Here is a 27,329-nt window from a genome sequence, read left to right on the forward strand (position 1 = left end):
TCCCAGTTGCTGGTTCAGAGGAACCTCAGCCAACAGAAGCCCTCTGCGTGAGTTTTGCCCCAGAGCATCTGACGCTGCAACTCCTTCAGCTTCTTTCCCCACCTGGAAAATGAGGATGAAGCTTTCTCCGTCTGAAAAAAAGGCTTTCAGGGAGCCTGAGCAAAGAAACGCTACAAAATGTGCTATTTAGTGGGACATTAAATGAACAAACAACCTCTCCCACCGCCTCGTTGGAGGCATCGCTCTTCTGAGGGAATAAAGGGAGACGCAGGGGGAAGAGGAGAGGAAATCCTTAAAGATTTCTCTATCTCCAGGACGAGGTTTTGGACCCCGAGCACAAAATCCGAGTGCTGAGCCGACCGCGAGGCTCCTGGCTCGGAGCTGCCGCCGCCTCCCGGCCGTTTCGCCCCCCACCAGCCAGCGGGTGCCAAACGGGCGACATCTGCGCCCCGGCAGCAAGAGGGAACCTTCTCCTCACCCAGCAGCTCGGGCACCCAGCCCCGCTCCTCGCTCCCACACAGCGCCTGGGGACACTCCAGCCTCGCCAAGGGGCATCCAGGGACCCGAGGCCCCCCTGGGGCTGGCAGCCCATGAAGAGCAGGAGGAGGGGGAGTATTAGATCATGATTTTTGGAAGTCTGAAGTTCGCCTATGTCCTGCTTCTTCAGACATTAAGTCATTTTCCTGAGGAAGTCGCCTATGACGTTGATCTGGTTACAGAGGGAGCCGGGGTGGAGCAGCGGGCTCCGGTTAGACCACGGCGAGAGGTGAGGTGCAAGAGCGCTGGGACACCGCGTCCTGTCAACATCTGCCACAGAAACGAGCCTCAAGGGGTCCATTCACCACAGATCCCGATCGTTTGAGATGTTCTGACTCACATTTCAGATGCTCTAAGCCCTGGTTTCGATGGAAGAACTCTCTACCCACTTCACCAGGGATATTCTTCCACGCAGCCAAATGCCACAGCAGCCACTGGAGATCGGGATGGAGCATGTCATTTAATGAACAGCGAGGACACAAGAAAAAAAAATCTCTCTTTAGTGGCTTTTGTCACTTAACATTACTTTGCAAAATACACCCCAAATTCTACCAAGAAAAACAGAAACTTTACAGCAGTATTTCTTTCCGGAACAGTTAAATTTTCTCCATAAAAGTCAGAACAAGGTTGTTCACTCTTTCCCCGCGGACCTCTGCTGCCCACGGCACCTGAACGCACCACGAGAGCACGAAACCTTTCTCGGCTTGTGCAGCAGCTCTGCTTTTGGGTGCCTGTGAGCACCGGGCCAGTTCTGCCTTCCCTCGTCTTCCCATTATTTTCCCTCTAAGTCTCCAATTCAGAAAGTCCAGAATTGAAGTTTTTAAGGCTTAGGAGGAGGGTGCGGAGCTGAGGTCACCCCTGAAAACCCCCGACAGCAGCGATGCGTGCCGCTGAACTCGCCCACCTTGTGTCCTAACGCAGGCTCGGGTGCAAATCCAGAGAGGCCGCTGGTTTTAAGCGGACCCTCTCGCATCGGCTGACATCAGTTGCCCACCTGGAAGCCCGCACCCAGCCAAGCTTCAGAAACGCTCAGCGCCCGTCCTCTGGGAAAACCCGGCCTTTGCTATATCCACCTATCCAATTTAGCAGCAGAAAAGCAGAAGGCACCCAAAACGACGACTCGTTTCTGTTTAACGGGACTGCAGTGCTTTATTGGTCTCCAGTCACCGGTTCCCGAGGACCACTCGCTGTGACACGCCTCCTGCGGCGGGCAGAGGACGAGATGTCCTAGAAAACCACTCTCCCGTCGACTGCTTTACGCCTGTGAAAGAAAACTTGAGGCAAACCAAAACCTCCGAAGCCGAGAAGCAGCACGCTGTTCCTCACAGACGAGAACAGGTACGCGACTGGTGTTAGCGGAAACGGCCTCTCATCGCCCTTCCCTTCAACTCGGCGACTTCCAAGGTTAAAGAGACCACTGCTTTCCCAGTGACGGCAAAGCCTCCCCCCATTACACCCAGCCAGTTGCGTGGGAAGCCTCAAAGATGTTTCTGCAAAGACAACGGCACCAGCAGCGGCCCCACCCGAGCAACTTACAGAGGATGTGTCGAAGGAGGAAAAGAGTAAGAGAATTTTATATGCACCGCTTTATCCAAAACAGATTAAGAAAGGCAGAGTAAAAACCATTTACCAGTCTTACGGGGAAAGTTAAGTTCATTTCATTCAGTCGAAGCTGAAGCAGGCGTTCAGTATTTGTGTTTATGCCTGAAGACCTGCTACGTTACAGCTTCTAACCAAGGTGAACGTTTAGATCGATCTACAGAGCTGGGGGTGTAAAAAGAAGGGAAGAAAAAAAAAAAAAATAGGATACCACAACTCGACCGCCAGTTTAGTCCATCTACCACTCATGGAACAGGCCTTCAGCCCTGAACAGGTCAAAGGCCGTGTTAAAAAAATAAAATTTCACGTGAACAGATTAACAGTCTTTGAAGGTTCCTCTAGATTTTGCTTCTAGCTGGCAATTCCCACACTGCTTAGCAAAGACGACTGAAATTATTGCAGTAACAAATAAAACTTTTCTCCGATACAAAATCTAGTCCAGAGGGCTTACTTACACAGTAAGCAAGATATCTTACGTAACTGAAGATGGCACCTTGTTCTCCTCCAACGCAGCAGCTTGCAGAAAGTCACCAAACAGAGCAACGTTCCCAAGCTGCCAAGAGGACCGGGAGAAAGACCCAGTTCACTTCTTCTGGAAGAAGCCCATGATAGAGACCTGTTTGTTGGCTCTGCTGGCAGCAGCTGCCCCTTTCTTCAGGCTCTTCTTTTCCTCCTTTGGTTCCTTCTTCATGGGCAGCGCAGGAGGTTTGTGTACAGCTGGCGGCTTGGACTTGGCAAAGTCATCCTCGCTATCTGTGCAGGATTCACTCTCGTAAACCTTCTCAGTCACTGGTTAAAAGAAAAGAAGAAGAGACCATGACGGGTAAGCCTGTGTATCAAAGAGAAGAGACCTCCCCAGCGCAGCCTTCCCACCACATTTCTGGAAGTGAGCATTTTGGGTTCAAGGAGGACATGTCAGATGCAGGAATTAAGTCCGTTGCTCGAGGTTACGCAGTGGACCCAGATGACTGGACTGGCTTTCCATCCACGGCATCAAACTGCCTCCCTCTCCCTTAAGTGTAAGGCGGCAGGTTAGTGACTCAGGAGCTTTAATGTCGCCCAGCTCTTTCAAAACAGCTTGGTGACACCATACACACGCCTTGAACAGCCCAAGGCTCTCCACTGGGAAGGGCCCTGGAGAGGACAGTTCCCTCTCCAAATCTACGCAAGCATTGTCCTCTTCTAGAAACAAGGGTCAGCTGCGTTGAAGATCTCCACAGCTAAAGCAGTTCTCTGCCTGGGACAAGCCCGCAGCCCTCAGCTCAACCTGCCCAGGCTGACAAGCAGTTACCAGGAAGCGATGAACCTGAACGAGATCGGGATCTGTAGTTTCTCATTAGATGATGGAATATCAATTTTCATAGAATCGTAGAGTGGTTTGGGTGGGAAGGGACCTTGAAAGGCCACCCAGCCCAACCCCCTGCCAGGAGCAGGGACATCTCCAACCACATCAGGTTGCTCAGAGCCCCGGCCAACCTGGCCTGGAATGTTTCCAGGGATGGGGCATCCACCACCTCTCTGGGCACCCTGGGACACTGCTCCACCACCCTCAGTGTAAAACATTTCTTCCTCATGTCCAATCTGAATCCACCTCCATCTATTTTAAAACCATGACCCCCCGTCCTGTCCCAGCAGGCCCTGCTGAAGAGTCTCTCCCCACCTTTCCTGCAGCCCCCTTTGGGCACTGGGAGCCGCTCTCAGCTCTCCCCGGAGCCTCCTCTGCTCCAGGCTGAACAGCCCCAGCTCTCTCAGCCTGGCCTCACAGCAGAGCTGCTCCAGCCCTCTCAGCATCTGCGTGGCCTCCTCTGGACCCTCTCCAGCAGCTCCACGTCCTTCTGCTGTTGGGGGCTCCAGAGCTGGATGGTTGAAAACCACCATTCTGACTTGCCCTGATTTCCACAGGGGCCAAAGCAACCAGATTGTCCTGAAATCCAGACAAAACAATCCCGAGGCAGATCCAGCCTTCCCTCACCAGCACTGCAGACATCAGATGGCCAGGGGAAAAGAAAAGGAAAAAAAAAAAAAAAAAAAGAAGGAAATGTATCGCACCTTGGAGATGAGAGAAGGAGCACAAAACCTTGGGGACAGCTTTTTTCTATACAGGTGGGCAAGCAGGGCAAATATAAAGAAATCTCTTAAAAAAAAAAAAATAAAGCCAAACTCACAAGTGAAATCAAGGCCTGTGACTGAATGGGATTGGCAGCTCACTGCTGTCAGCCTCCGGTGATGGAAAGCTAAGGGATAGAAACCAACGCTCACGGAAATTAAACTGGAGTCAGCTCCGCTGCTGAAAGCCATCGTTAGATCCTGGTAAATGTTGTTGTATCAGCTTTCCCAGCAGTGCTCTGGTATTCTTCTAGTAAGCCATTTTTCTTTAGCAACTGTGTTCTTTCAAACAGATGTCCTAACTTCCCTTCTTCTGGGAAATGGGCTTTCACTTGTATTAATGCATCAAATTAAATAAGGTTCTCTACGTAAGCGGAGACCGGGAAGAGGAACGGTCTGAAATGCTGCGCCGCAGAGCTAGCAGATGCGCAAGCAGGGACCGTAAAGCCAAGCTAACCTCTGCTCACAGGGAACTGGCTTTTCAGGGAGCAGCTTTACCAGACCTCCGGCTCTTCCGGAGCTTTACAGAGTTATCGCTTTGTCATCCCTCTCGGTTATTGTCGGTAACTCCCAAAACGTGCACTTAATCCCCTCCGATTGCAAGATACCACAGCTTAGATCAGCTTTCTTTTACTGAGATCTCAGCTGAACTGTAAAACTCTGTGTTTGCAGAGCTACGGGCGCATAGCTAGTTACTGACGCTCGGCTTGCAGCCAGGCTCACTAAATCACCGTAACTCAAATTATGCGAGCTTCTAACTTAAACCGGTGCTGTAAAAGGAATTTATCTACAACGTGCATGCGTATATTCCAATCTACACGTCCACGTGCATCCTTTCAAGCTTTAGAAAGTGCAAGGTAGAAACGTTTAAACCCCAGTAACTCCCCTCTGCTACAGACGAAGGGCAGGCTCTCGATTAAGTCCCAGCTGATGCACGGTAACTCGTGCTTCACTCCGCGGATCCTTTAATTGCTCCATTTCCCTCAGGGCTAATCCCTAAAGTAGTTCTGCTTTTTGACACCAATTCCTTGCTATTGCAGCTATTGTGAAAGCAATCATTTAAAATCATGGAGAAATATAAAGTAGAGTCTAATCCTAACGTTAGGATTTGATGTCTCTGTAATCTAGTCCTTGTTTAAAAAAAAAAAACCCAAACCAAAACAGCAGGGAGAAGGGAAAAAAGCCCCTGTATTTCGAAAAATAACAAATCACTTACATTAGCCTAAGAGAGCCGCAAGTTATTTAGCCTTCGAATGACCAGGCCTGTGCAGGGCAAGCGTGGGGAAGGGAGAGGAGGAGAGAAACTGGACAACCACCGCCCAGCAAGTTCTGCGCAGCAGACCGGCAGGGTTTTAGTACGGAAAGCAGCATCTCCTCCCTCCCCAGGTCCTCGGGATCCCAGCTCCATCCCTCCCTCCTTCCTAGAGGATCTGTCTCCCAACGGCACAAGAGGGGCTTGCATTTATTTTCCTTTTCGTGAAATGGTGGTGGATACGAACTGCAAAACCAAAGGTTTGGATTTCACAAGAGACTATTAAGCCCCTAGGGAGTGAAGACAAGAGAAACAATGTTTGGAAAAGACTGAACAGAAAGGGAAGAGCGCTCTGCTGGAAGCTGAACCCGGAACAGTCATTACTGCGGGCTCTGGATGCAGACCTTGTTCAACTCAACTCCCCAGCTAATGCTTTTTTTTTTTTTTCCTCCTCTCTTTTCCATTTTCCTTCCAAGTGTTTTAATGGTTCTATCTGGGATGGGAGAGCAAAACACCCCATAACGCAGCTAGCCAAAGCAGTCAAGAATTTTGTGCCAGTCCAATCCTTTGACAAAAATCCAGTATTTGCGACTTCAGTTACTAGCGTAGCCAGTTGCTGAGTGCTAGCTTTAAATTTCGTTCAAGGAGACACACAAAGCTCTCAGGAAACACAAGATACAACCGCACAGACAGGAGCAAACAGACACCAGCTGACTCACGTCCAGGCAGCTCCGAAGCGGGGCCAAGCAAGCCCGTACCTATCTACGCTCACGTGCGACGAGAAACCGTCGCAAAGTCAACGGATCTTCTCCTAGAACTGCCTGAGCTCCCTTGACATCTTCTCAGATCCACCACGCTGGGGTATGTTAAGCATCCCACGCAATTGGGCTGACAACAGCGCTACAAAAGACATTCCAGCCTCCTAAATTTTTCAAAACTTAAAAAAAAAAAAAAAAAAAAAAAAAAAAAAAAAAAGAAGAAGAGAAAAGCATTCTGAAGTCCTGCAGCTCTACTGCAACGTCAGGACACAGAGGAGGAAAAAAAGCACAGTGGCGTTACGCGGCTTTCTCCAGGGGTCATGGGAGGAAGCAGCGTCCAGCCAGGCTGGAATTCAAAGCCCCTGACTCTTGGTACTTCTGCAGGGACTCTTTTCCCTCCTGAAACCAGAGCCATCCTTGTCAGAAACCCTCTCAAGCATTTAATCCCCAACTTATCCCTTGATTATTTGGGATATTTAAAGTTTAAATTAACACAGAATCAAGCTCTGCTGCACAGCTCTGGATTTAACCTCAAAATAAAAAAGAAAACCAAACCTAATAAACAACCAAGCAACTCATCTCAGCCAGAATTTATCCCAAAACCTAGACCTCTCTCTGCATCATCTTTAGAAGCCTGTGTCTTTGGAGAAGAGAGCGAACGAAGGCGATGCTCATGCTAGCAGGCGGGAAGGGAAACTGAAATAAAATCTGTGAGTAATCAAAAAGGAATAAGGACGCAGCGGCAGCTCCAGGACCCCCTACGCAGGCCTTCCCCGAAAGGGCAGCTACCTCCACCTGGGAGCATGAGGTTGAAGCAGAACAAAGTGATTTTTGTGAACCTCTTCCTGAGCCTGAAACAGGCTGGCCTGTAAAAACCTTCAACACATCTTCAATAAAGTTATCGTTCCACCGAGGCGTAGGAGAGAGCTGGTCTTACCCATGCAGCCTTCTTCCTCGTCAATAAACATTTTGGATTTCAGCACACGCTTCCGTTTCCTCTTCCTCCCTCCGGCTGAAACCTGAAGGACAGCGCAGTACTGTGAGAAATCAAGAGTTAAGGCCGCGTGCACGTACACAGGTCACGAAGGCATTGGCCCCAGGAGTGAAATCAAGTCTCTAATGAGGCTGAGCATGATTCGATAACTAATTATGTCCCTTCCCAGGATATCCTAGTCTCATTTTCGCTAATGCTTGTGTGAGAAGGTCACAGTGGGGTTGTCCCATCACATCTCCAGAGAACGAGGAAATAACAAGGTGTGCAAGACACCAGAACTCCTGCTGTGACAAACAGCTGCGCTTTCAGTAAAACCACACGTTTTCTCAGCTCAGAGGTTAACTTCTTGCCAATCATCGTCCCCCTCCTTTACGCAGCAGCTTCCCTGCGATACAAGCTTGGATACCAAGAGTCTCTGGTTTTGTTTCTGGCCCTGCCCCGACTCCCGAGGCCAAGATTCAGAGGGGAGAGCATTCAAATACGAGGCACAATATCAGGAGAAAAGCTAGAGTTTAAATAATAGTCTAAAAATTGAATGAACTAGTGAACGTAATGGATTCTTTCAAGCAGGATGACACAATGGACTCGACAGGCAAACAGGATCTACCCCCCTAGCTGGGCAATCCCCACTGAGTTGGATAAAACCAGAAGTTAATCACTCTAATATGCTTTACCTCTGCGGATGCAGGCTCCAGTTCAGCTTTCAGAGCAGGTACGGGAGGTGGAGACCGGGGTTTCTCTTCCTCGGGTGCGGGAGATGGTGGGACATCTGCTAAGAAGATGAACATCTTGGTAGTACACGGCTCTAACGTCCCCTTGCAGCTCCGATCATTTAATTCGACTCTGAGCAATTGCTCGTAACCTGTACTTAGACCAAGGTTTACAAGCTCTCGCTCGGATTTGTTTAACTGAAGTCCGGACAAATTGTTTGACGCGGCTGGCCTCCAGCCAGACTGCTCATCCCACGCTAAGGTGCTACGCGCTGCGGTTCCCAAAGGAAGGAGAGTGGGATTAGGATGGGAGAAGCGCTTTTGGGATCTTTGGGAAGGCAAAATCAGTTCTGCCAACGAAACTTTAAAAATAGGCGCAGAAACTGGCATCCTTGAGCCATATATTTCACTTGCTCATTAAAAAGAGACTGTAATTTGCTCAGAAATTTAAAGAGTCAGGGTTCAAGACAACATATTCCCAAATTGCTGAACGATCTCAGTTTTTTTTACCTCTCCCCCACTGGTAAAACAATCATTGCTTAACAGGCAGCGCTACACATCCCAAAAAATCCATGCTATTAGCTTGCAGCTATCTTAATCCAAGAATTAAGTGCAATACACTGTTATCCATCCTAATCTTAAGGGACACCCCAACCTTTCATTCGAAAGCCAAACAAAAACCCAAACCACCCCAAAAATCTCATCTGTCATCACCTATGCTCTCCTCCAGGTGCAAGGATGGAGAGAGCGGAATCCTTTCAATGCCAAAATTGACTGAAATGGTCAAGGCCACCTTCACCAGTTTGTAGAGAGCAAAACCAGCTCTGGAGCCTCCACCAGTGTCAAACTTGGCCTTAGTGAGACTAGCAGGGCTTACAGACGTGAGAGAAAGCCAGGGTCACTCTTCTGCGGGGCTGGCAGCGGGACAGAGCCGTGACGGCGAAGAAAAACCAGCGCAGGGCAAGAGGGGAAGGAGCAGCACCTTGCACCGCGCAGCGGGCACCGGGACTAATTTCAACGGCTTTAAGGAATCCTCTCCAAATCCAAGCGAGAAACGCTGCCGCGCAAGTCCTCAAACGCGGGGAGAGCTAGGAACGTGGGGGGAGAAACTCCTCATCTGACCTATTGCTTAATAACGACAACGATGCCGCTGGACGGGAGGACAGAGCGCCTGCTTGGCTTCTCCTCCCGGCTCCGCTGGCCGCAGCGCCGTGTTCATCCTGTCATTGTAACACGAATTCTGGATCTGTAGCTGTCCCAACCGATTAGGTCAGTGTGAAGAGTTATGACTGTGCCAGGCACGCGGCCAACTGACCTTCAGAGGTTAAGAAGGGCTCAAGTGAAACAGTGGTTGGCTGCCAAGGCGAAATAATAAATTACATTCTTCAAACAAGGACTCAGCTGCCTAACTACTGCAGTGAGCGAGGCACAGAAATGCAAACAGAGCGGGATAACATGACGCGGTACTTCACCTTGCTCCGCAGAGCCGGCTCTGGCGGCTGTGCAGAGATAAAAACCAAACAAGGGATCTGCTCTGAGGTGCTAACGGCCGGGCCGGCGAACGAGGAGCTGCGGGGAACTCAAAATTCTCAATATTTATCCTAGGCTCACAGCAACCGCAGGCTGAAGCTGAACTGCACAGCACCGAATCGGCTTCGCACACCGCCCAGGCTCACCGCATCAATTTGAAAATGTTTTGTTTTGTTTTTTAAGAGAGTGCAGGCTAAGAGAGGGCTGAAAACCAGCCTGGTGAAAAATTGCCACCTCGAGCACGGCAGAGCAGAGGCTGCTGAAGGTATTTTTGGCATGTCAGCTCCACTGTTCTTGCCTGGGGGAAATGAGGGCTCTTTTTCAGCCTCCTTTAAACAAGTCCCCCAGCTTCTGGCAGGCAGAAGGCACCTTCTCCCCACGTCAGAGCGTTTCAGACCATCAAGCCGCGTCTCTATTACTTTATTATCCTCCTCCAGCCAACGCAGCCCTCCGACATGTGATAACTCCTGAGTCAACCTCTAGCTGCTGCCCACAGTTTACTCAACAGCAACAGCTGCATGAAATGGATACAAGTTGGGCAATTGGATGTACCAAAGATGTAAATCCTGGCTTTGTTCAGTTTGCTCTGACCCTGCCTGGAAAAAAACCAAAACAAAACTGTGAGAAGCTTCAGTGCTTCTGCTGTGGCTCTCTGAAACCGATAGAGTTTGCAGGTTACAGTGCCACTGAAATCACCCTCCGAAGTGGCTGTAAAACACTTGTCAACACCGCGAAACGCCGCCTGTGTTGGTATAGCTGAAGCTGCCAAAACCTCCTGTCCTCCACGGACGCGCTCGTGTAGTTTATTCTGGCACTGGAAGCAAAACAACCTGCAATGACTAAGGCACCCTCGTACCAATATAACTTTTTACTGAAAAAAAAAAAAATCATTTAAATGGAGAGGATTGTGCCTTATGCCCTCTCTGTATTTCCAACTTGGTACAATGTGCTGACACTCATGTAAGAAGAGCTTATTTTGGGCTAATTTGAGTACATTAAGAGCAGACTAATAGAGAAGAACGCCCTGACACGAGAGGCCACGCAGGGCTTCGCATCAGTCGTACAGACCCGCTTTCAAAACCACAAAACGTGGCTGAGCCTGCCCGCAGAAGGGCAGTGGTTTCACCAGCAGCCACCCAGGTGGAGCCCTGTCTGAACGCCGTTCAGTCGCAGCCACGGCCGCGGACAAGCGGCCGCTTGTATCCACGGCCGCGCCCGCAGGAAGGGTCCGCACCCCCCGCCCGAGGCCGAGCCCCCTCGAGCCGCGGGGAGCAGCCCGCGCGAGCACCCCCTCGTTTGCGTCGAGCGGAGGTCAGCGGCGCGTTAGCCTTTGATACCTGCTCTGGTGGGGCAGCTTTCCCACTTTGCACGTTTAAAACTCACCCCTCGATCACCTGCGGGTGAATTACGCTGGTGTTGGATGAAGCCTGCCCTGTCTGGCGGCGATTTCCAAACGCTGTGCAGCACATGGTGCCTTCCTCCCTGCTCCCACAGGGATGCAGCGTGGAACAATGTCGCTCCGGGCCCCACTTCGCTGATGCCGCCAATTAAAAATTCTGGAGAAACCCATTTCCAACCTTGCCAAGGATAAACGCTCTCAAAGTCCAGCTGCTATTCAATTTTTTCTTTTAAATTATTTGTTTTATCCAACTTACATTCCTATACTTGAATACCGAATGTAGCATTACCAGTTTGGATTCAGCATGAATATTGCAAAGAATTCAAATCTATTTCCCTTCATCCAGTTGAATTTAGCGGAGCAAGCAGCAGAACCAAACCGCTGAACGCAGACTCCTCACAGAATTCATCAGGGTGGTTTAGATAGCCATTAGCTTAGAAGGAAGGAAGAGAAGCTCTCTGGATTCTCATCTTCCCCTTCTGAAAGTGGCGATAGTGCTAAGCTAACCCCAGTAATACACAAATTTGTACACACAAGCTCCAATTTGCCTAAGTTTACAACACAAAGCCGATTCCTGACATAACGGAAAGAACAGAGAGGACTCTGATGCAGGAGGAGCAACAGCAGTGACAAGAAAATTCTCCAAACAGAAAGGCAAACTTCCTGCGTACATCTCCAGTGGGTCAAACTGGCGTAAACCAAAACCAACCCTCCCCACAGCCAAGTGGGTAGGCGGCCTTATTTGTATTGTTTTTAGTGCCCAAAACTACCGAGAACGAGGTCAGCAAGATAACTGAGCCTCCAACCTGACCAGACCTATGGTTTCTGATTGCTAATCCAGTTAATTGACACGTAAGAGCACAATAAAACAAGGGAGGACAACTCAACAGACCTACTGCACGCACTGAGGCGGGAGTGCACGGGCAGGCTCCGGAGCACGCGCTGGAATAAACGAAAACACAAGGTGTTCGGTAAGAGAGCAGAGTTCTAATATCCAAAACCAGGGTGTGCAGCAGGCCAAGCCTGCAGTACTCTCTGTGGAAAGTTCTGCTCAAGTTACGACAGACTTGTGGCACTGCTCTTAGTTTTAGGACACAAAACCAGTTCTAACAGAAGCAGATGAGGAAAGGGGGCTGCGGTCGCCTCAGCCTGCTGCGTGCTCAGGGCGCTGTCGCGAGCACAGGAGGCTGGGGGTCCCCAATTCAGGGCAGCACAAGGAAGACCGACCCAACAAACCTCCACGCTTCAAAGCGCAGCCTCCCCGCGTAGCCCCACCGCGCGCCTGAAACACGGGGCTCGTTTCTGCCTCCTCTCGTTAGCAGAGCGCGGACGAGCCGAGAGATTCCAGCCCAGCGAGAAGCGGCGCTTCAAGTGGCTAAACTGCCTGATTTCAATCTTCTGCGGAGCTAAATAACGCAGCTTGTCCGGAGGCTGAGCGATGAGTACATGGAAAGACCAGATAATAGCTTACAAACATTGAAAGAAATAAATACCAAGAGCGCGGGCCTATTTTTTTTTTTTTTAACGGCCAAACAAGGAGCTGTACACAGGGAATGGGATGAAATTAAGGCTGATCATGAAGAACAGCTTCCTGAGAGATTTATCATCCCGTGGCACAGTCTGAGTAGAAGTGATGGATGCCTGATGACAGAGATCGCTTGAAATTATGCTGGGCAAAAGAGAAACCATGAAAATAGGCCTGAGGTGGCACGGCGACTGCTAAGATACCCAAAAGCATTCGCCTCTCTAACTTGTATTACAGATTCTCTTCTTTCCATGGGTGTTTCTCATGTGCTAGCCACACTAAACAAGCAAACAGCTCCAGTCCTCCTGCTGGAGTCCACCTCCTCGCCAGTACAACGTATTTGCTGTTTCACCTTTTTTACTGGAGCTGTACACCCAGCTGGTGGTTTCAATTATTTGCCCATAACGATCCCCGAATTCTTTTCCCTATCAGCTTGTTGGATGACTGCTCCATTTCGCACATAATCCCTAGCTCAATCCCAATTTATTTTCCAGTTATCTATATTGAACGGCATTTGTCACCTCAATTATCCAAATTCTTTGGAATCTGTTCCTCATTAGAAGCCCAAATCTTGCGACGCTCTGGGCACCGCACTCCTATCGAAGCCAACAGCCACCGAGGAGACGCAGAGTCGCATCGGATATGGCTCAACTGTTTTGCCTCCAGTTTCTCTATTATCTTTTTTTTTTTTTTTTGGAAGTCTTGCTTCCAATGCTGTCTCCCAAATCACTTCTATAAACAGACAGAGTAAAGATACCAAAAATGACCTTGGGAGGGGGGGAGGTCACTTTGCGAGTGTTTACTCACCAAATAAACTGGTTACGACCAGTCTTACAGTTCTGGAAGGCACGCTATCTTTCACAAGAGATTTGAGAACCTCCTTCCCGCACGTCAGCGTGACTGGCAGCACACTTGGTGAGGAGACAGCCAGATCTGAGCTAAGCTAAAACAAAGACTGAATGACTGAGGCATCTCAACTGTATGCCCAAGTGCTTGCAGCCCAAGATAAACAGAGAGCTCAAGCTACAGCCGTTTGCACGGTCTTTAGTCCTCTGAACTATTCCCTCAATCATTGACCAACAGCCTTGGAGAGCAACGTCGTCAAAATCAGGCCCCTGACCCACATGCCTGGCTGTTTGCACATCTTACCTTCCTCGTCACTGCTGTCAGATTGAAGTTGTTTGATTCGCTTCCTCTTTTTCTTCATATTTTCAGAATCTCTTTCTTCCTCGTTATCTGACTTGTCCACCCTCTTCATTTTACTGCCACAAAAAGAAAAGAGGAAACAAATGAGTATGTGTTATCCCTTGTGTGGGCATGAAAGTGTCACACGTGTTTAGACAAGCATGTTCCCGATGGAAGCATCAGGAACAGCCTGGAGAAGAGGAGGCTCCGGGGAGAGCTGAGAGCGGCTCCCAGTGCCCAAAGGGGGCTGCAGGAAAGGTGGGGAGAGACTCTTCAGCAGGGCCTGCTGGGACAGGACGAGGGGTGATGGTTTCAAAATAGAGGGAGGCAGATTCAGATTGGATATTAGGAAAAAATTTTTTACCCTGAGGGTGGTGGAGCAGTGTCCCAGGGTGCCCAGAGAGGCGGTGGATGCCCCATCCCTGGAAACATTCCAGGCCAGGTTGGCCGGGGCTCTGAGCAACCTGATGTGGTCGGAGATGTCCCTGCTCCTGGCAGGGGGGTTGGACTGGGTGGGCTTGGAAGGTCCCTTCCCACCCAAACCATTCCATGATTCTCTAAGTACTGCTAGCAAGGAAATCAAACACCTCCGTACCTCTTAGAAACACGAGCATCACGTACGCTGAACTATACTCACCTATACAACCAGGCATAGGTGCAGGAGCATTTTCAAGCCTCTCATCCTTACCCATGTCCCGTTCTCCAAAACGGAGAGGATTTCTTTAGCCCCTCTGCAGTTCAACAGCTTGCCCAGGCCCTCACCTAGCTTGGCCACTGCCACCTGGCACCAGCGCGTTTCTGATCTGGTCTCTATAGCCAGGCTCCCACACACTCACGTCCCCAACAGCATCGCTCAGAAGCTCCTTTGACAGGCTGCTTGCCACTGACTGACTATGAGGTAGTGTCTCAGAATCCTGGAGCCATTTTTAAAGACTACTGGAAAAATAAAATAGCTTCTTTCTTTTTAATGTTGGCGAGACGCGTCAGACTAACAAGCCTGGAGGCTAAAGGCCCACGTCTCCTCAGAGCTGGTACAGCCCAAGTGGCCTTCCCAACACCACACTGCCAACACGCAGCTTCCAGGCCCTTGGCTTTTTGAACAAGAGCATCAACAAGAAGACCAGTTAGCACTAACTGTGATGGTGGGCTGGGCAGTGCGCTTACCTATTTAGTCAGAAACAGATTGAGACCACCAATTAATTACTCATAGGCCACCAGACTGTAATGATTTTTTGTCTCTGTCAGTTTGGGTTGGATTAAACACAAAGAGCTGAACTTAAAACTTACTTGGAGCCTCAGCCCAAAGTAAACCAGTGGCATTGAAAGCAGCAGCACATTAGCTACGGCAATCAACAAGCAGAACTTTGTGTGCTGGAAGCTGTGTACATATAACCTCGGGAATATACTACCTTCCCTGCAGTACAGGTGCTCCTGCCAGCCCCCACAGATCGCCTGCGGGGTCTACGCTACGTCTGCTCACAGCGTGAGGTTGTCTCGTGGAAAGCCACCCCCTCTCACTGAAGGCTACCTGGACCGCGTCCCTTCCCGTTTGCCACGGCTCAAATGGCCCCGAGGCACCTACAGCACTAAATGGGAAAGAGATATTGGGAAAGAATTCTAAGAGAGATAGTTTTAGCCAGGTTTAATGCAATTTAGTAGCTGGAAACAGGAGGTTAGCCAGCATTGTACGACCAGCCAGCTCCACGCAGGCCATCAACAAGCGGGTTAAGTGATCACAGGGACCCCGAGTGGCGTGGCCCACCTTTTTTTGTCCTTTTGTTGACTTCTAGCAGTCTCTGTTTTCTTCCCAGCTTTCTCTACTATAGTATTAGAGGATGACTCTGGTTCTGCTACAGGAACTGCAGGCTTCACTACTTCTGTCTCCTCCTTCGGTTGCTCAGGCACAGAGTTGGCTTTGAGTTTATCTGTGAATAAACCATTGAAAAGGAATAAACACTGAGCATTCAGCATGAACGACAACTTAAAAAGGGGTCAACTAAACAAAACACTGCGCACCAAGAATACAGAAAACACTACAGACTACAGTCACCAGGGCCACAGGCACCGCAGAAGGGTTGGGAGCCTCTCTTCCAGACAGGTCCCTTGGCGTCACGCCACGTTCGTCTTTAAATTAGAGGGATCAACTGACTATAGAATTTTAATAATGCACAAAAGAGTCCAGAAACAAAAGAATCAGGACTGATGAAGACCAATGAGCTGCGCACAGCCTCCATCCTGCGTAGCGTTAGAGCTCGTGATTAGTATTTTCACTAATCTAGCAGCTTCTTGTCCCACTCCAACCCCAATGCGATCAAGAACCAGCCTCTTCTGGCTACACAGCACCACATACAAGGAGAATTCTGCTTCAAATGTCTTAATCTTCCTGGCGATGGTGAAACCTTTGAAGCCAGGAGAGATGTACAACATGTAGGGAATAAATCTCACTCCTGGCATCACCCTCTCTCTCCTACACACATAATCATTTCCAGTTCTGCTCGGTTTGCTCCTTCCCTGCGGCCACCTCACAAGTTTCCTTGAAGAGCTCCCCGAGAGAGCTCAGCAGAGAAGAGAACCTCAGGAAACTGAGGAAACCCATCCACAAAGCTTTCTCCATCACCACTGGGCTATCTTTACCACACAATTTCAATGTCGTGGGTTTTCAGCCCATGAACTTTGGTCTAGGGCTCTTCCCAGATCTCGAGAATTTACTGGAGCTAATTGCTTAATAGGCTTGTGAGGCTGCGGCTGAAAGCACACTCGGCTCCTCAGTCTCACAAAAACAGGAACTCGGAGACGCCCGACAGGACTGTGCCTTGTGTGCTCAGTGCTGGAACCCTACCCTGCAAACTCTGACAGATCTCTGTTAGAAAGTGAATTTTGCCGTTTACTCTCTCCCAGTACCTCTATTTTGAATCCTCTCGTCCTCGTTATTATAAGGGCATCTTTGAAGAAAGTCCTACAGTCCTTTTCCAACGTCTATTTAAAAGCTTCGGCGTATTTTCTTTAGACTTGGATAATTCCGGGCAGAAGGGACCTCCAGAGGCCACCTACTCCAAACCCCGACTCAAAGGGGAAGGGCACTCCTCGTTTGCAGCCTCCAATGATTAGCTCTTCAGTTTGCAGTAAAGAAATTAACCCTAACTACAGACTCCTCAGCGATTCGTGATGAAAAGCAAGCATCATTAACGCGCCCTGCGTAACAGGTTTTGGCAAACCTTTTCCCAAGAGCTAATCTTCCAGCCAGAAGGACTCACTTTAAATCAGATTTCTTCTGCACTAAAAATCCTTCCTGGGTTAGTCTGCACAAATATGTCATTTTCATTGATCTCCATCCAGCAAGCTTTTTGTCTGAACAATTCCACTTACAACTTTTAATTTTTGCCTGAAGAGCTGCGTACAAAACACATTAACCCCTCTGAGTCCAAAGGAGCAGGAGAATAATACGGAAAACTGTAAGAGGGGATTATAAAGAAAATCCAGCAAGTTTGGTGGGGTGGGAAGGAAGAGTTCTGCTCCTTTTTGTTTATGCCTCCCATCACAGCTGTATAACAAGACACACAATATCACTCTTTTTTTTTTTTTAAATTGCTACTTAGCTAAAAAAAAAAATAAAAGAAGAGAGAGATATTTCCAATTCCCTCAGGATTTTTTTTTTTTAGCTGGTCCCTGACCACAATGCTTTCTGAAAACAGATGTGTGTTATAAAACACTTACTCATGGCAGCTTTTCCAAAGAAGTTGCTTATGATGTTGCTCTTCGCTGGTGGTTTGCTGCTCGCTGCAGACACCTGGAAGCAAACAGAGGAGTAACCACAGGAATTATTCAGGCAATGCAGCCCTCAGAACGCACAGCACTGCTTCTGCACAAGCCAAATAAATCGGTTTAATTTGTTGAGTAGTCGGTATCTTAGATTTCAATCTCTTTTTAGGAGAATTTGAAGACAGTAGGTATTACATGGATGGAAGGATTGACAGTAAGTTACTTGTGACTCCTTAGCTAGGCCTTCAAATCTAATGCGGGTTACATTCCCATCTGATGGCTGACAGTGTTACTGAAATAAGTGGCTGGGGCTTGGGTCCGTTCCCAGTAAAGAACTGTTCTTTTTGCAAACTATCAGTGCCTCAATTCACAGTAACTGACAGAGGAAAGAACATAGATCGGCCAAACCGGGAAGACTTTATCCAGCTACTCTGGCACGTATGCCGTTCTCCTGAGCTGTTTGCAAAAAATATCACTGCTCTATTCCATTAATATAGCCATCACCAAAGTGAAAAATCACACACACACAAAAAAAAACCCACCAAAGAAATTTTGGCCTCCTAATCCCATTTATTTTCATGCAAAAAAATGGGCAACCACACAATAAAGTTCCCAAAACACTCAGGCACGCATATTTCACTAGTTCTAAATTCACTATAAAAAGGAACCAAAATGCACTCAGCTGTTACAAAAAAGCCAAACCATACGCAGGGAATATGACCATTTTAATGCCCATTTACTGGCCACCTTGCTTTAAGAACAATTACACTAATTAAAATCGAAATGTAATCCTATCCTGGAAAAAGCAGCGGTTGAGAAGATAAACAATTTAGTCTCGCACAGGTCAAGCTCCGAAACCTCCTTCGCAGACCAAGTTTAAACACCTTGATACTTTTAAGACTCGGACTTCTCACATTTCACTTATTGCTCAAAACAAATCCTTTTAAGCACAATGGAGCGAGCGAGATCCTCAACTGGTGTATATATTGGAATAACTGAGGACAACGGAACAATTGTCTCAATAATGCAGCTATGCTGGTTTATACTCGCCGAGATTTGGCTCAAGGAGGAACGTCAAAGCGTCAAAGTTACGGGAAATACGCTTTGGGGGATAAATCAAGAGCGTGGCACGGTGTAGTTTTGCCCAGGATGACTAAACAGTTAAATACCGACAAAGCAGTGACGGAGAATTCCCAGTGGACCGCCAGTTTAACACCAGAAGCAGCGGACAAGGGCGCACTACAGCGGTTAAGGTTATTCAGGTCGAGCAAGAGCGAAGCTAGAAGAGCGGTTCGTTAAATCTATTAACCCAGAGGGCTGCCAAAGGCTCTGAGGTAACTTACACCTGGGGCCTCCTTCGCCTCTGCTTTCGTTTCTTTATTTGCGTCCTGGGGTTTGGAAGCCGCTTTGGCTGCAAACATTCCCATGATCCCTTTGGGCTGCTGCGAGGTCTGTTTAGCGGTCGAGGGACCGTGGCCGTTGACCACAGGTGCGGTGGCAGCGTTTGTGTCACTGGGTGTCTGGGAACCAGCCTGCACAGACATCTGCGCTTGAGACACTTCAGCCGACGTCCTGGGGACCGCAGCGGCACAGTGAATGGCGCTGAACCTGTGTGACGGAGTGAAAAATTTAATTAGCCTTGTAACTTCTTATTTTTCACCTCGGTTTCCTCCCTGGGAGCGCCTTGCTTCTCTAGTCTGGTGTTCTCCTGTTATGGGGGAGAGGAAAGAAAAAAAAAAAAAAAAAATAGCAATTTAATTTGTGCATGGGACAAGAAAGAAAGGCTGGCAGAGAACGGAGAGATGGAGACCTCTACTGAAAAGATCAGCTGAACCTGTCAGGAAGAGCCAGAGCACTCAAACGCTACACAAGCTGCTCAGATTTCGTGGGAGCAAAAAGCCCGTCTCCACACCCAGGGTGGAGACGGAGCGCACCGCATTTTATTCCTAAACGGGTGACGCTCTCTAAAGTTTGCAGCATAAATCGTACGGTTGTCTGATGATCTAAAACATTTACAGCTTTCAGACGCTTTGACAGAGTCCACCGCTGCCGCAACAAGCGGCCACAATCGTACCGGCCAGGTAAGTAAATCACAGCTGAAGCTGAACGGCTTCTGGCTCAGAAGATATCCATGAATTCAGACTTCACTATATAAAGTCATTGCCATGTAATCACTGGTAGAGAGAGACACATCTCAGCTTGGAACAGCCCAACGGGATTGTTTGGGTGGAGGGAGACAGGAGAACTAAATGATGTGCTCGCAGCTCCAATACAATTCCCTGACAGGAATAGCAATACCCCAAAATAACCGAACTCTGCTCCCCACTGTGCAAATCACGGGCGAGGCTTTCCAGATTTCCCACAGAACGCCACAAAAGAGCAGAGCCTCACGCCTTCCAGGCCACTGGATTACACAGCATATTTTTATTTGCATAAGCAATAAACCAGTCCTCTGCCAACTAATTTCTGTGCCTCAGCATTAGCGGCTCACATGCACAATCCACTTCTACTCCGATCAGGAACTGAAATGTCTTAGCAAAACACCCATCTCTACAGCATTTCTAGGCTGCAGCAGCAATCTCTTGACATTCAAACCTTTAAAGGAAGGAAAGAAGACTCTGAAATGAAAAAAAAAAAAAAAAATCCTATTTTCTTTTCTACTTCCAATCTGTTTTCAACACGGTCAGCAATGCTCTCTGGGCGGCCTTCGCTCCTGCTCCACACACACCCGTAAGTGGCACCAACAACCCTCCAGGTGACAAATAATGTTTTATCACATTTATCACACCTGTTTTAGCACATCTGAACCTCACACACTCCAGGCGCTTGGGAAGTTCGCTTGCCTTAACGCCGCTGTGCGACTATAGCTTATGGGCTCGATCCAAAATTCACTAAATGATCGCTGAAAAAAAAGAAATAAGCAACATTTGGACTCTGCTCTCGAGCAAGGAGCTGCTTCTGCTTGGAAAGCTGATGTCAGCAACGTGCATTAAATCCAGTTGCTTGTACTGGTACAACACCTAGCCACCTCCAGCGTCTTCACAGCGTAGCAGGTCCCACGCAGACACAGAGGAGCGTAAGGATCCTCGCCCCAGGACCGAGAGATCGATGGACAGAAGGAAGGATAAGAAGCCAGCAGGTTCTGTTTGCTATAAACACGCAACAGTTAAACCTCTGTCTTTTACAGGTACTGCAGGAATTTTTCCCAAAGTGTAAGAGACAACTCACGTAGTCAACAAGGGAGAGGGAATACGGTCAGCCAGAATTTAGTTCAGCCAGGTCACAAAGGAAGAAGTTGAATTTTTCACAGTTTGCTTGGGAAATTCTGCCCCAAAGCCAGGCAGGAATTTAAACACAGGTCTCAAAGCAATTTTTTTCTGAACTGTCTAAACCTTCAAGGCTGAAAGGCAGAACCCTCTAAGACACAAGTATCACCACATGGTAACTGCAGCCAAACCTACGGCACACGTCTTCACCGAAGCAGGGTTTTCCAGCGCTTACCAGGGTACTGACGCTCACATTTGAAACACACAGCTTCTAGGACAGCATTTTCTCAGCCAATCTCGTCAACATTTTGAAGACAACTACGTTTCTACTTTCAAATTCTATACCCTTTCTATGACACAACGTTCAGGCATCCCCCTTCTAAACCAGATTGGTCATGGCGCTGTACGTCCCGGTTACATCAAGCTGAAGCTGTCGTGGTGGAAACAACACGGAAACGAAAAGCCACAGCTGCCAGGCACCGTTCAGGAGGGGAGACAATGACCCCTGGAGACTGAAGTCCCTCTGAATTCTAGGAGAACCTTGCTCTAGTCCAGCCATGAAGGACACTTGTGCTGCTTGGTCCGTTTTGTACGCTTCCCCTAGACCTTGTAGATGGAGAAAGAGTTCCTGTGAGACATCTGCAGAGAGGTGGATGAAAACACAGCCTCACAAAACAGCAGGCAAAGTCACGCCAGCGCTTTGCTGAGCACGTCACTCCTGTTGTCGTAAGTCTGTTTTCATTTACTGTGTGATGGAGAACTGGATAAAAATGGTCGTGATTAAGTGAGGCCTAGAAATGAGAGAAAGGTTTCTAGCCATCAGAGAAGTCTGACCGTTGGAGTAACGGAGCAAGTGAACCAACAAAAAGCTGGAAATAGCTCGGTTTATGAAACAACCGTACAACGTGCTGCCTGGGAACTGGTCTGGCATGGCTTAGAAGACAGCTTTTTTGAGCTTTCTAAAAATCCAGGCATATCTGGTAACCATCTCATCAGTCTCAAATCACACAGCACAAGAACAACCACCAAGAGGCAACTCACTTGCTGCAGTTGTGCAGGTTTGCTTTGACAATATCGTAGTCCGTGTTGTAGAGCGGGCCGCTGTCCTTTAGCAAGGCTTTCTGAATGCTGTAGACATGCACGCTCGCAATCGTGGCTAGTTTGGACTTCATTGCTGGTTGGGGGGAGAAAAAAAGTCCTCTGTTAGCACAGCCTTTACAGCATCAGGTGGCAACTTTAAGTATCAGGCTCTACCAAGGATAGAAAAGGCTGGCAGACCACTTGACAGCAAGGACCTGAATATAAAAAAAAAAAAAAAAATGTGTAATTGCACCTTCTTCCAGCGCTTACTAATTGACAATTCAAGGTAACAGACTCCACAAGCCTGTCAAATATGTTTTCCACTGTACACTCTTAGTTCTTCACAAATGAATTAAGAGCAATCTCTGTGCTTACTTTCAAAATATCTGGTGTTTGGGATCCAGAATACCTACATGACTCCCTAAAGCTAAGGAAGAAAACAGTCAGTGATAACTTCACCCTGTTGGACTTGCTCTCTGCCATTAAGAAGTCAATCAATTAGTGTCACAGTGTCTTCTCCAGTAGTCTCCTGAAATCAATACTTGGTCTCTTCTATGCTATTTAGACTGCTACTCCCTTGAGACAAGGGCTGGTTTTTAGGAATTTTTGGGTCATTGCTTATATTGTTCTTTCCACACAGTCCTGCTCTGAAACAGAGCTTCTAGGCACTGTAAAAATACACCCAGTAATCATTGCTTGGGGCCAGTCCTAGACTCTGCAGCCCTCCTCCCATCACAAACCTCAGCCTCTTCCAAAAGTAAGTCATACCTTTGGCCTGTCTTCTAATACAAAAAAAACCCATGAACAGCCCTTTCCTCCACAGCAAAACAGAACGTTACGCAGCACACAGTTCAACAAACGTGACAGATGGTAGTTGCACCGCTTGACAGGCTAATATCCTGATAAAGACAGCTTGAGCTAGAAATACACTTCAGATTTCAAAAAAGGAAAACAACACAACGTCTTTCAAGCAAAGTTAGATCATCGGTACGGAGAGTTAACGTCACAAATGCCACAGTAGATTGTCAAACGTCAAAGACGTTATTTGAAAGGGATGAAGAGCCCGCAGTTGTGTTTCAACTGCTACGGATCAGATCTCACGAGGAGGACCAGACCTGGAGGAGATGGTAAGACAACTGACAGCACATGGAGAGCAATTTCAGGAAGCAGTGTTATAGCGGTGGGTTTTTTCACCTTTTACTGTGAAAGCAAATACACCAGACAACACTGAGAACTTGCTTGTGGGACATTTAACTAATGTCCACATCACCGAGGGCAAACAAAGACTGCAATCCCATTTAACCAACAACTAGAGTTATCTGCTTCAGCGTCCTTGGGAGCTGGAGCTCACAGGTGTTCTAAAACTGAGACGTTGCTGTACACTCCTCAGCTAGTGCTGCCTTTAAGGAGGAGCTGTCTGTCAGTGGCAGGGAGGTGGAAAAGAATTGCTGACTGAAATGTTCAGCATTAAAAAAATAAAATAAAAAAAACTCAGACCCAAATCACAAGTCTGAAGTTATACAGCTTTTGGCTCAGATATTCAAAATTCTGAGAAAAAGCTGGTACAACAAGTACACACCTGAACCCAGCAGCCTGACTCGGCATTTACGTGCAGATGGCAAGGTCTGAGCTTTATTCACTTCGCTGTTCTTTCAAAGAAAACCGTTAAAACCACATCATTTTCATCATCTGCTTACCTTCGAGTTGATCCTCTCTCACTACTGCAACCTTGTGGCACTGCAAAAAAAAAAAAAAAAAAAAAGAAAAAGATGGCAACCTTAAGATTTGAAAAGATCTGTTGTACATAAAACTGATATTTTTAGTTATCTACTGAATAAGAAGGTCTAGAGATCGTAGGTGCAGCATTATAGCTGCAAAGAACTCTGCCAACCCCTTTGAACAGCCATGAGGCACTGGTTTTTAAAGCTCTGCCTTCCTGCTGTTCTAACAGACCGCTTTACAGATCCCTACAACCCTGAAGAAATGCTCTGCCCTCCGTTCCTGACACTGGGAGACGAGACACAGATGAGAGGAGAGCTAAACAACTGCGCAGCAGAGTGGAGATTGGATTACTGGATTGCCAGTAAACTCTAACGTAGCGATCCGTGGTATGGACACGGCACCAGAGAAGCAAAACACCATGAAAAATAAAGCATTAATTTAAAATGTTTTTGGAAATGTGCTCTACGGCCAGTCTTCAAGGAGTATACCTGCTCCATGACACTGAACAGGCTGCAGTTAATACAGAGAGTGTCCAAACAGCCAGACGGGACAAACCCCAACCATTAATTTTGTGTTTATCTGATACTAGCCATCAAAAGACTAAGAGGCAAGAAAAAAAAAAAAACCCACAGGCAACCTGAAATGGTAAAGAAAGACTGAGAGTCTCAGTCCGTTAGCGAGGCAGACAAGTTTCAAGTAAAGAGCGTGCAGTAGTTAAGAGGCGATGAGAATTATTTGTGCCAGGTTTCTATTTGCACCTCCCTTCAGAGGAGGCGAATCCGCAGCCCTGGGGCTACACCTACTGACAGCAGGCAGTAGCGCAGGGTCACCGGCCAGCACAGGGCTGCATCTGAAGCACTCGCACCCCTTTCCTACCCAAAATTGACTTCCGCCAGGTAATACCCACCAGGCACTCCAGTGCCTGCTTGTCTTCTGGAAATATCTTCCAGACCTGACCTCCTCTCCTGCCTGCTCTGGCCAGCCCTCAGACACTCGGTTCGAGGAGCTTTAAACTCCTCCTGTGCGGCATTCCCAATCCCGGTGGCGTTTCCTCTCTGCCCCTAACAGCTCACTGCACCTGCAGGTCATCTTTCTTAGCTTCGCGGTATTCAAAAACAAGATATTTGAAAAGAAGGGAAAAAAAAAAAAAGTGACCTTTATATGTTTACCTTGGTAGATCTTGTTTTAAAAATAGACAAGCTGCTACGATAGAGTTTAAAAAAAATTAGTTGTATCCTATGGTTTTATTAGTGAGGGGGGACTATGGTGGCAGCTTCTTACTGGTCCCGACTGGGGCTAAACCACGTCACTATGTCAGAATTCACTTGTTTGTTTTAAATACACTACGGCAAATTTTAAAATAACAGAATGTGTTGGAAACCTCTGGTCAGTTCTAGTGAGCCAAGAGATGCTACCTTGTTGCTTCCCAAAGAAATCAGAGGAAAGTCTGTTAAACTCAGGCTATGAATGCGACACTCCCCGTACAGCTTTAAATAATTATATTCCGTTATACAGAATTAATAGAATAAGTTAATGATTGCCTTCCATTTCAGGCAGGTTTGGAGATGTAAAGAGAACATTCTATGCAAGCGAGCCAGTTTATTATTTAGGAAAATATTAAAAAAGGTTTGTTAAGGGTTTTTTTTCCAATCTATAAATAAAAGCCAGGACACCTTGAGATATAAATTCTAAATGCAGACGGAGGATTGTATTGTAGGAAGTATTTGGGTATCTAAGGCTACTAACAGACACCTAGAGGAGCGTCAAAGGCATTCGGTGTCTGGTTATTGAATTCTTCTGAGAACAAAACGAAATGGGCACTCAATTTGCTCATCTTCTTTCAAAAACCCCTGGGGTACTCCTGAAGCTTTAGGTTACATGCTTGAAAAATGTGACAAGCAGCAACGAGAAAAAATAAATGTTAACTACAAGCAGTGATTCCTTGGCTTACTAAGTCAGCGCATTTAAAATACAAAATACTGTTAATAAATTTATGCTTCTCTTGTGTACCAGGATTTAAAAGTTGCTTTATTTAACAAGACAACTTCAACTGTTTATTTATTATTTATTATTACTCTAACCGGATTCCAGGCTCTCCCCAAACACTTCTCTCCACTCCACAGCAGGTCCTGGGAAATGGATTAGCCGATTTCACAAGGGTCCCTCCAGACTATTTTAGAAAATTTGCTGTCCAATATTAGTGACAGGATTGAGAAGTGACCGGTAACAGGATTTAAGTGAATTAATTAAAAACCCTGCTGCGTTATTCAGCACTGTCTTATCAAACCACGACCAGCTGATCTCCCTCCCCACTGCCTGTATGCTGGGACGGATACAGTGCCTTATTTTCTGCACGTAGAGAGGACCTGGCACATTGTGTCTGCTGCTGGAAAAAGGGAGCAAGCTCAGCTTTTGACCAAAAAATTACAAAACAAGATGGGAGACACACGAACAAAGAGCTCACAGACACCTTTGAGAAATAAAACACTCACAACGTGTCCGTTCTGGATGAGGTTTCCTGCTACTAAGTAGGTGACGTGAAGCTGAGCTCCCAAATTCTCCTTTCGCTTCCTCTCTACATAATCATACAGCATCCTGCACAAAAGAAACCAGTGTTAATCACCTAGAAAGGAAAAAGCCTGTCACCACCCCTTCCGTGAAGCTTACGCAGCAAGAGCAAAGCCAGCCTGACGTGGAAACCTTTCACATAAGCACAGTTATTTTACCCAGGATTAAACTAATCTTACTGGGACACCGTTCTCTGCCACTTCGAAGAATCTCAGTCCAACAACTGTATAACCAAAGGTGACACCAGTACAAGCTCTCAAAGCTCTAACAGTTGGTCGCAGACGGTCTCACATCCTCTGGGCAGCTTGTTCCAAAGCCTCCTCTTGAGAAAGCCGTTTCCCTTGTCACAGCCCGGCATTCTGAGACACCTGGGAGAGGGACCGGCGATTTTTGGTACGCGATCACACCGCCAGGGGTACATACACAATCCCAGTTACAGCCACTGACATGGTGATCAGAAACCAGTGATGAGGAGATTGAGCTGAGCCTCAAGCTTTCAGCTCCTGCTTTTACGACGAGCGCCCCACGTAACCGGGCAGTCGCTACTGCACGCTCCACGGGGATGCTATCTGGTAAAAATATTAGAAGATCGTTATTTCTACAGAGACAGACTGCAATTAGCATGCTGCCACAGCCAACCCGGCTCACTAAAATAATTCACTTGTGTTATCAGGCATTCCTCCAGCTTCGAGGAGAGTTTTAAGCATCGAGATGCCACAGGAGTTCTCCATCTCCAGGGTGCTTTCAAGGGTATGAGAAGGCGCCTCCGTTTCTCCTGGGCCATCATCTTCACGGCAAAAAGTTCTCTGGCTCCTTCTGTTTTACTGCATGACCACAACTGTTCCCAGCAGAGCTCTCCAGCCAGGTCTACACCGTCACTGAAGCACACTCAGATTTACACATCATCTAAACTGTTCACACAACGCAGAGGAAAGAGACCAAACAATCTCTTCATCACATTAAGTGCCCCAGTTGATATTCTGTAGTTTGGACAAGACAGGTGAAGCTGGGCTCACTACACTGCAGCCGAGTACCAGCAAACGCCCCTTTAGGTCCAAGCTACAGCCAGAAACAAGGAGAGAAAATAGTTGTGTTATGGGACTTGACATTCCTACAGAGCCTTCAAATCTTACGCTTAACTTTACCTTGCTGTGTAGCAACAGTCCTGGAATCCTTGAGAGCTCATTCTTTGTTTTATAGGATACATAAGAGGTTACGGCAATTTTTATTCTTCAAAATACACAATTTGGAGAAGCAAAATCGTTCTGACAGCACAGCCGGCTTTGCCATCCTTCAAACATTTACCTGTGCCCGTCAAGCCTGGCAAGCAGGGATTTAC

The 27,329-nt window shown here is 47.6% G+C and overlaps 1 protein-coding gene across 5 annotated transcripts in view; it reads right to left on the reverse strand.

The window, feature by feature from the left end:
* Positions 1-1,016: 1,016 nt before the first annotated feature.
* POLD3 (DNA polymerase delta 3, accessory subunit) overlaps positions 1,017-27,329 on the reverse strand; it is a 45,046-nt gene continuing 18,733 nt past the window's right edge. For 2 of the 5 annotated variants that reach the window (XM_086739796.1, XM_086739794.1), the window contains exons 3-12: positions 25,915-26,017; positions 23,398-23,437; positions 21,662-21,794; positions 18,698-18,962; positions 17,310-17,382; positions 15,358-15,520; positions 13,560-13,672; positions 7,921-8,018; positions 7,190-7,271; positions 1,017-2,925 (exon numbers count right to left, since the gene is read on the reverse strand). In XM_086739796.1, the coding sequence (XP_086595922.1) occupies positions 2,720-2,925; positions 7,190-7,271; positions 7,921-8,018; positions 13,560-13,672; positions 15,358-15,520; positions 17,310-17,382; positions 18,698-18,962; positions 21,662-21,794; positions 23,398-23,437; positions 25,915-26,016 (1,275 nt within the window). In that variant the 5' untranslated portion in view covers position 26,017 and the 3' untranslated portion in view covers positions 1,017-2,719. Of the gene's footprint in view, positions 2,926-5,603; positions 6,432-7,189; positions 7,272-7,920; positions 8,019-13,559; positions 13,673-15,357; positions 15,521-17,309; positions 17,383-18,697; positions 18,963-21,661; positions 21,795-23,397; positions 23,438-25,914; positions 26,018-27,329 lie in introns of those variants that run through there. The other 3 variants (XM_086739795.1, XM_086739798.1, XM_086739799.1) reach the window with 3 other exon arrangements.

Source organism: Chlamydotis macqueenii, chromosome 1 (genome assembly GCF_036417535.1).
Source record: "Chlamydotis macqueenii isolate bChlMac1 chromosome 1, bChlMac1.mat, whole genome shotgun sequence".
In the NCBI taxonomy this organism is placed as follows: Eukaryota; Metazoa; Chordata; class Aves; order Otidiformes; family Otididae; genus Chlamydotis; species Chlamydotis macqueenii.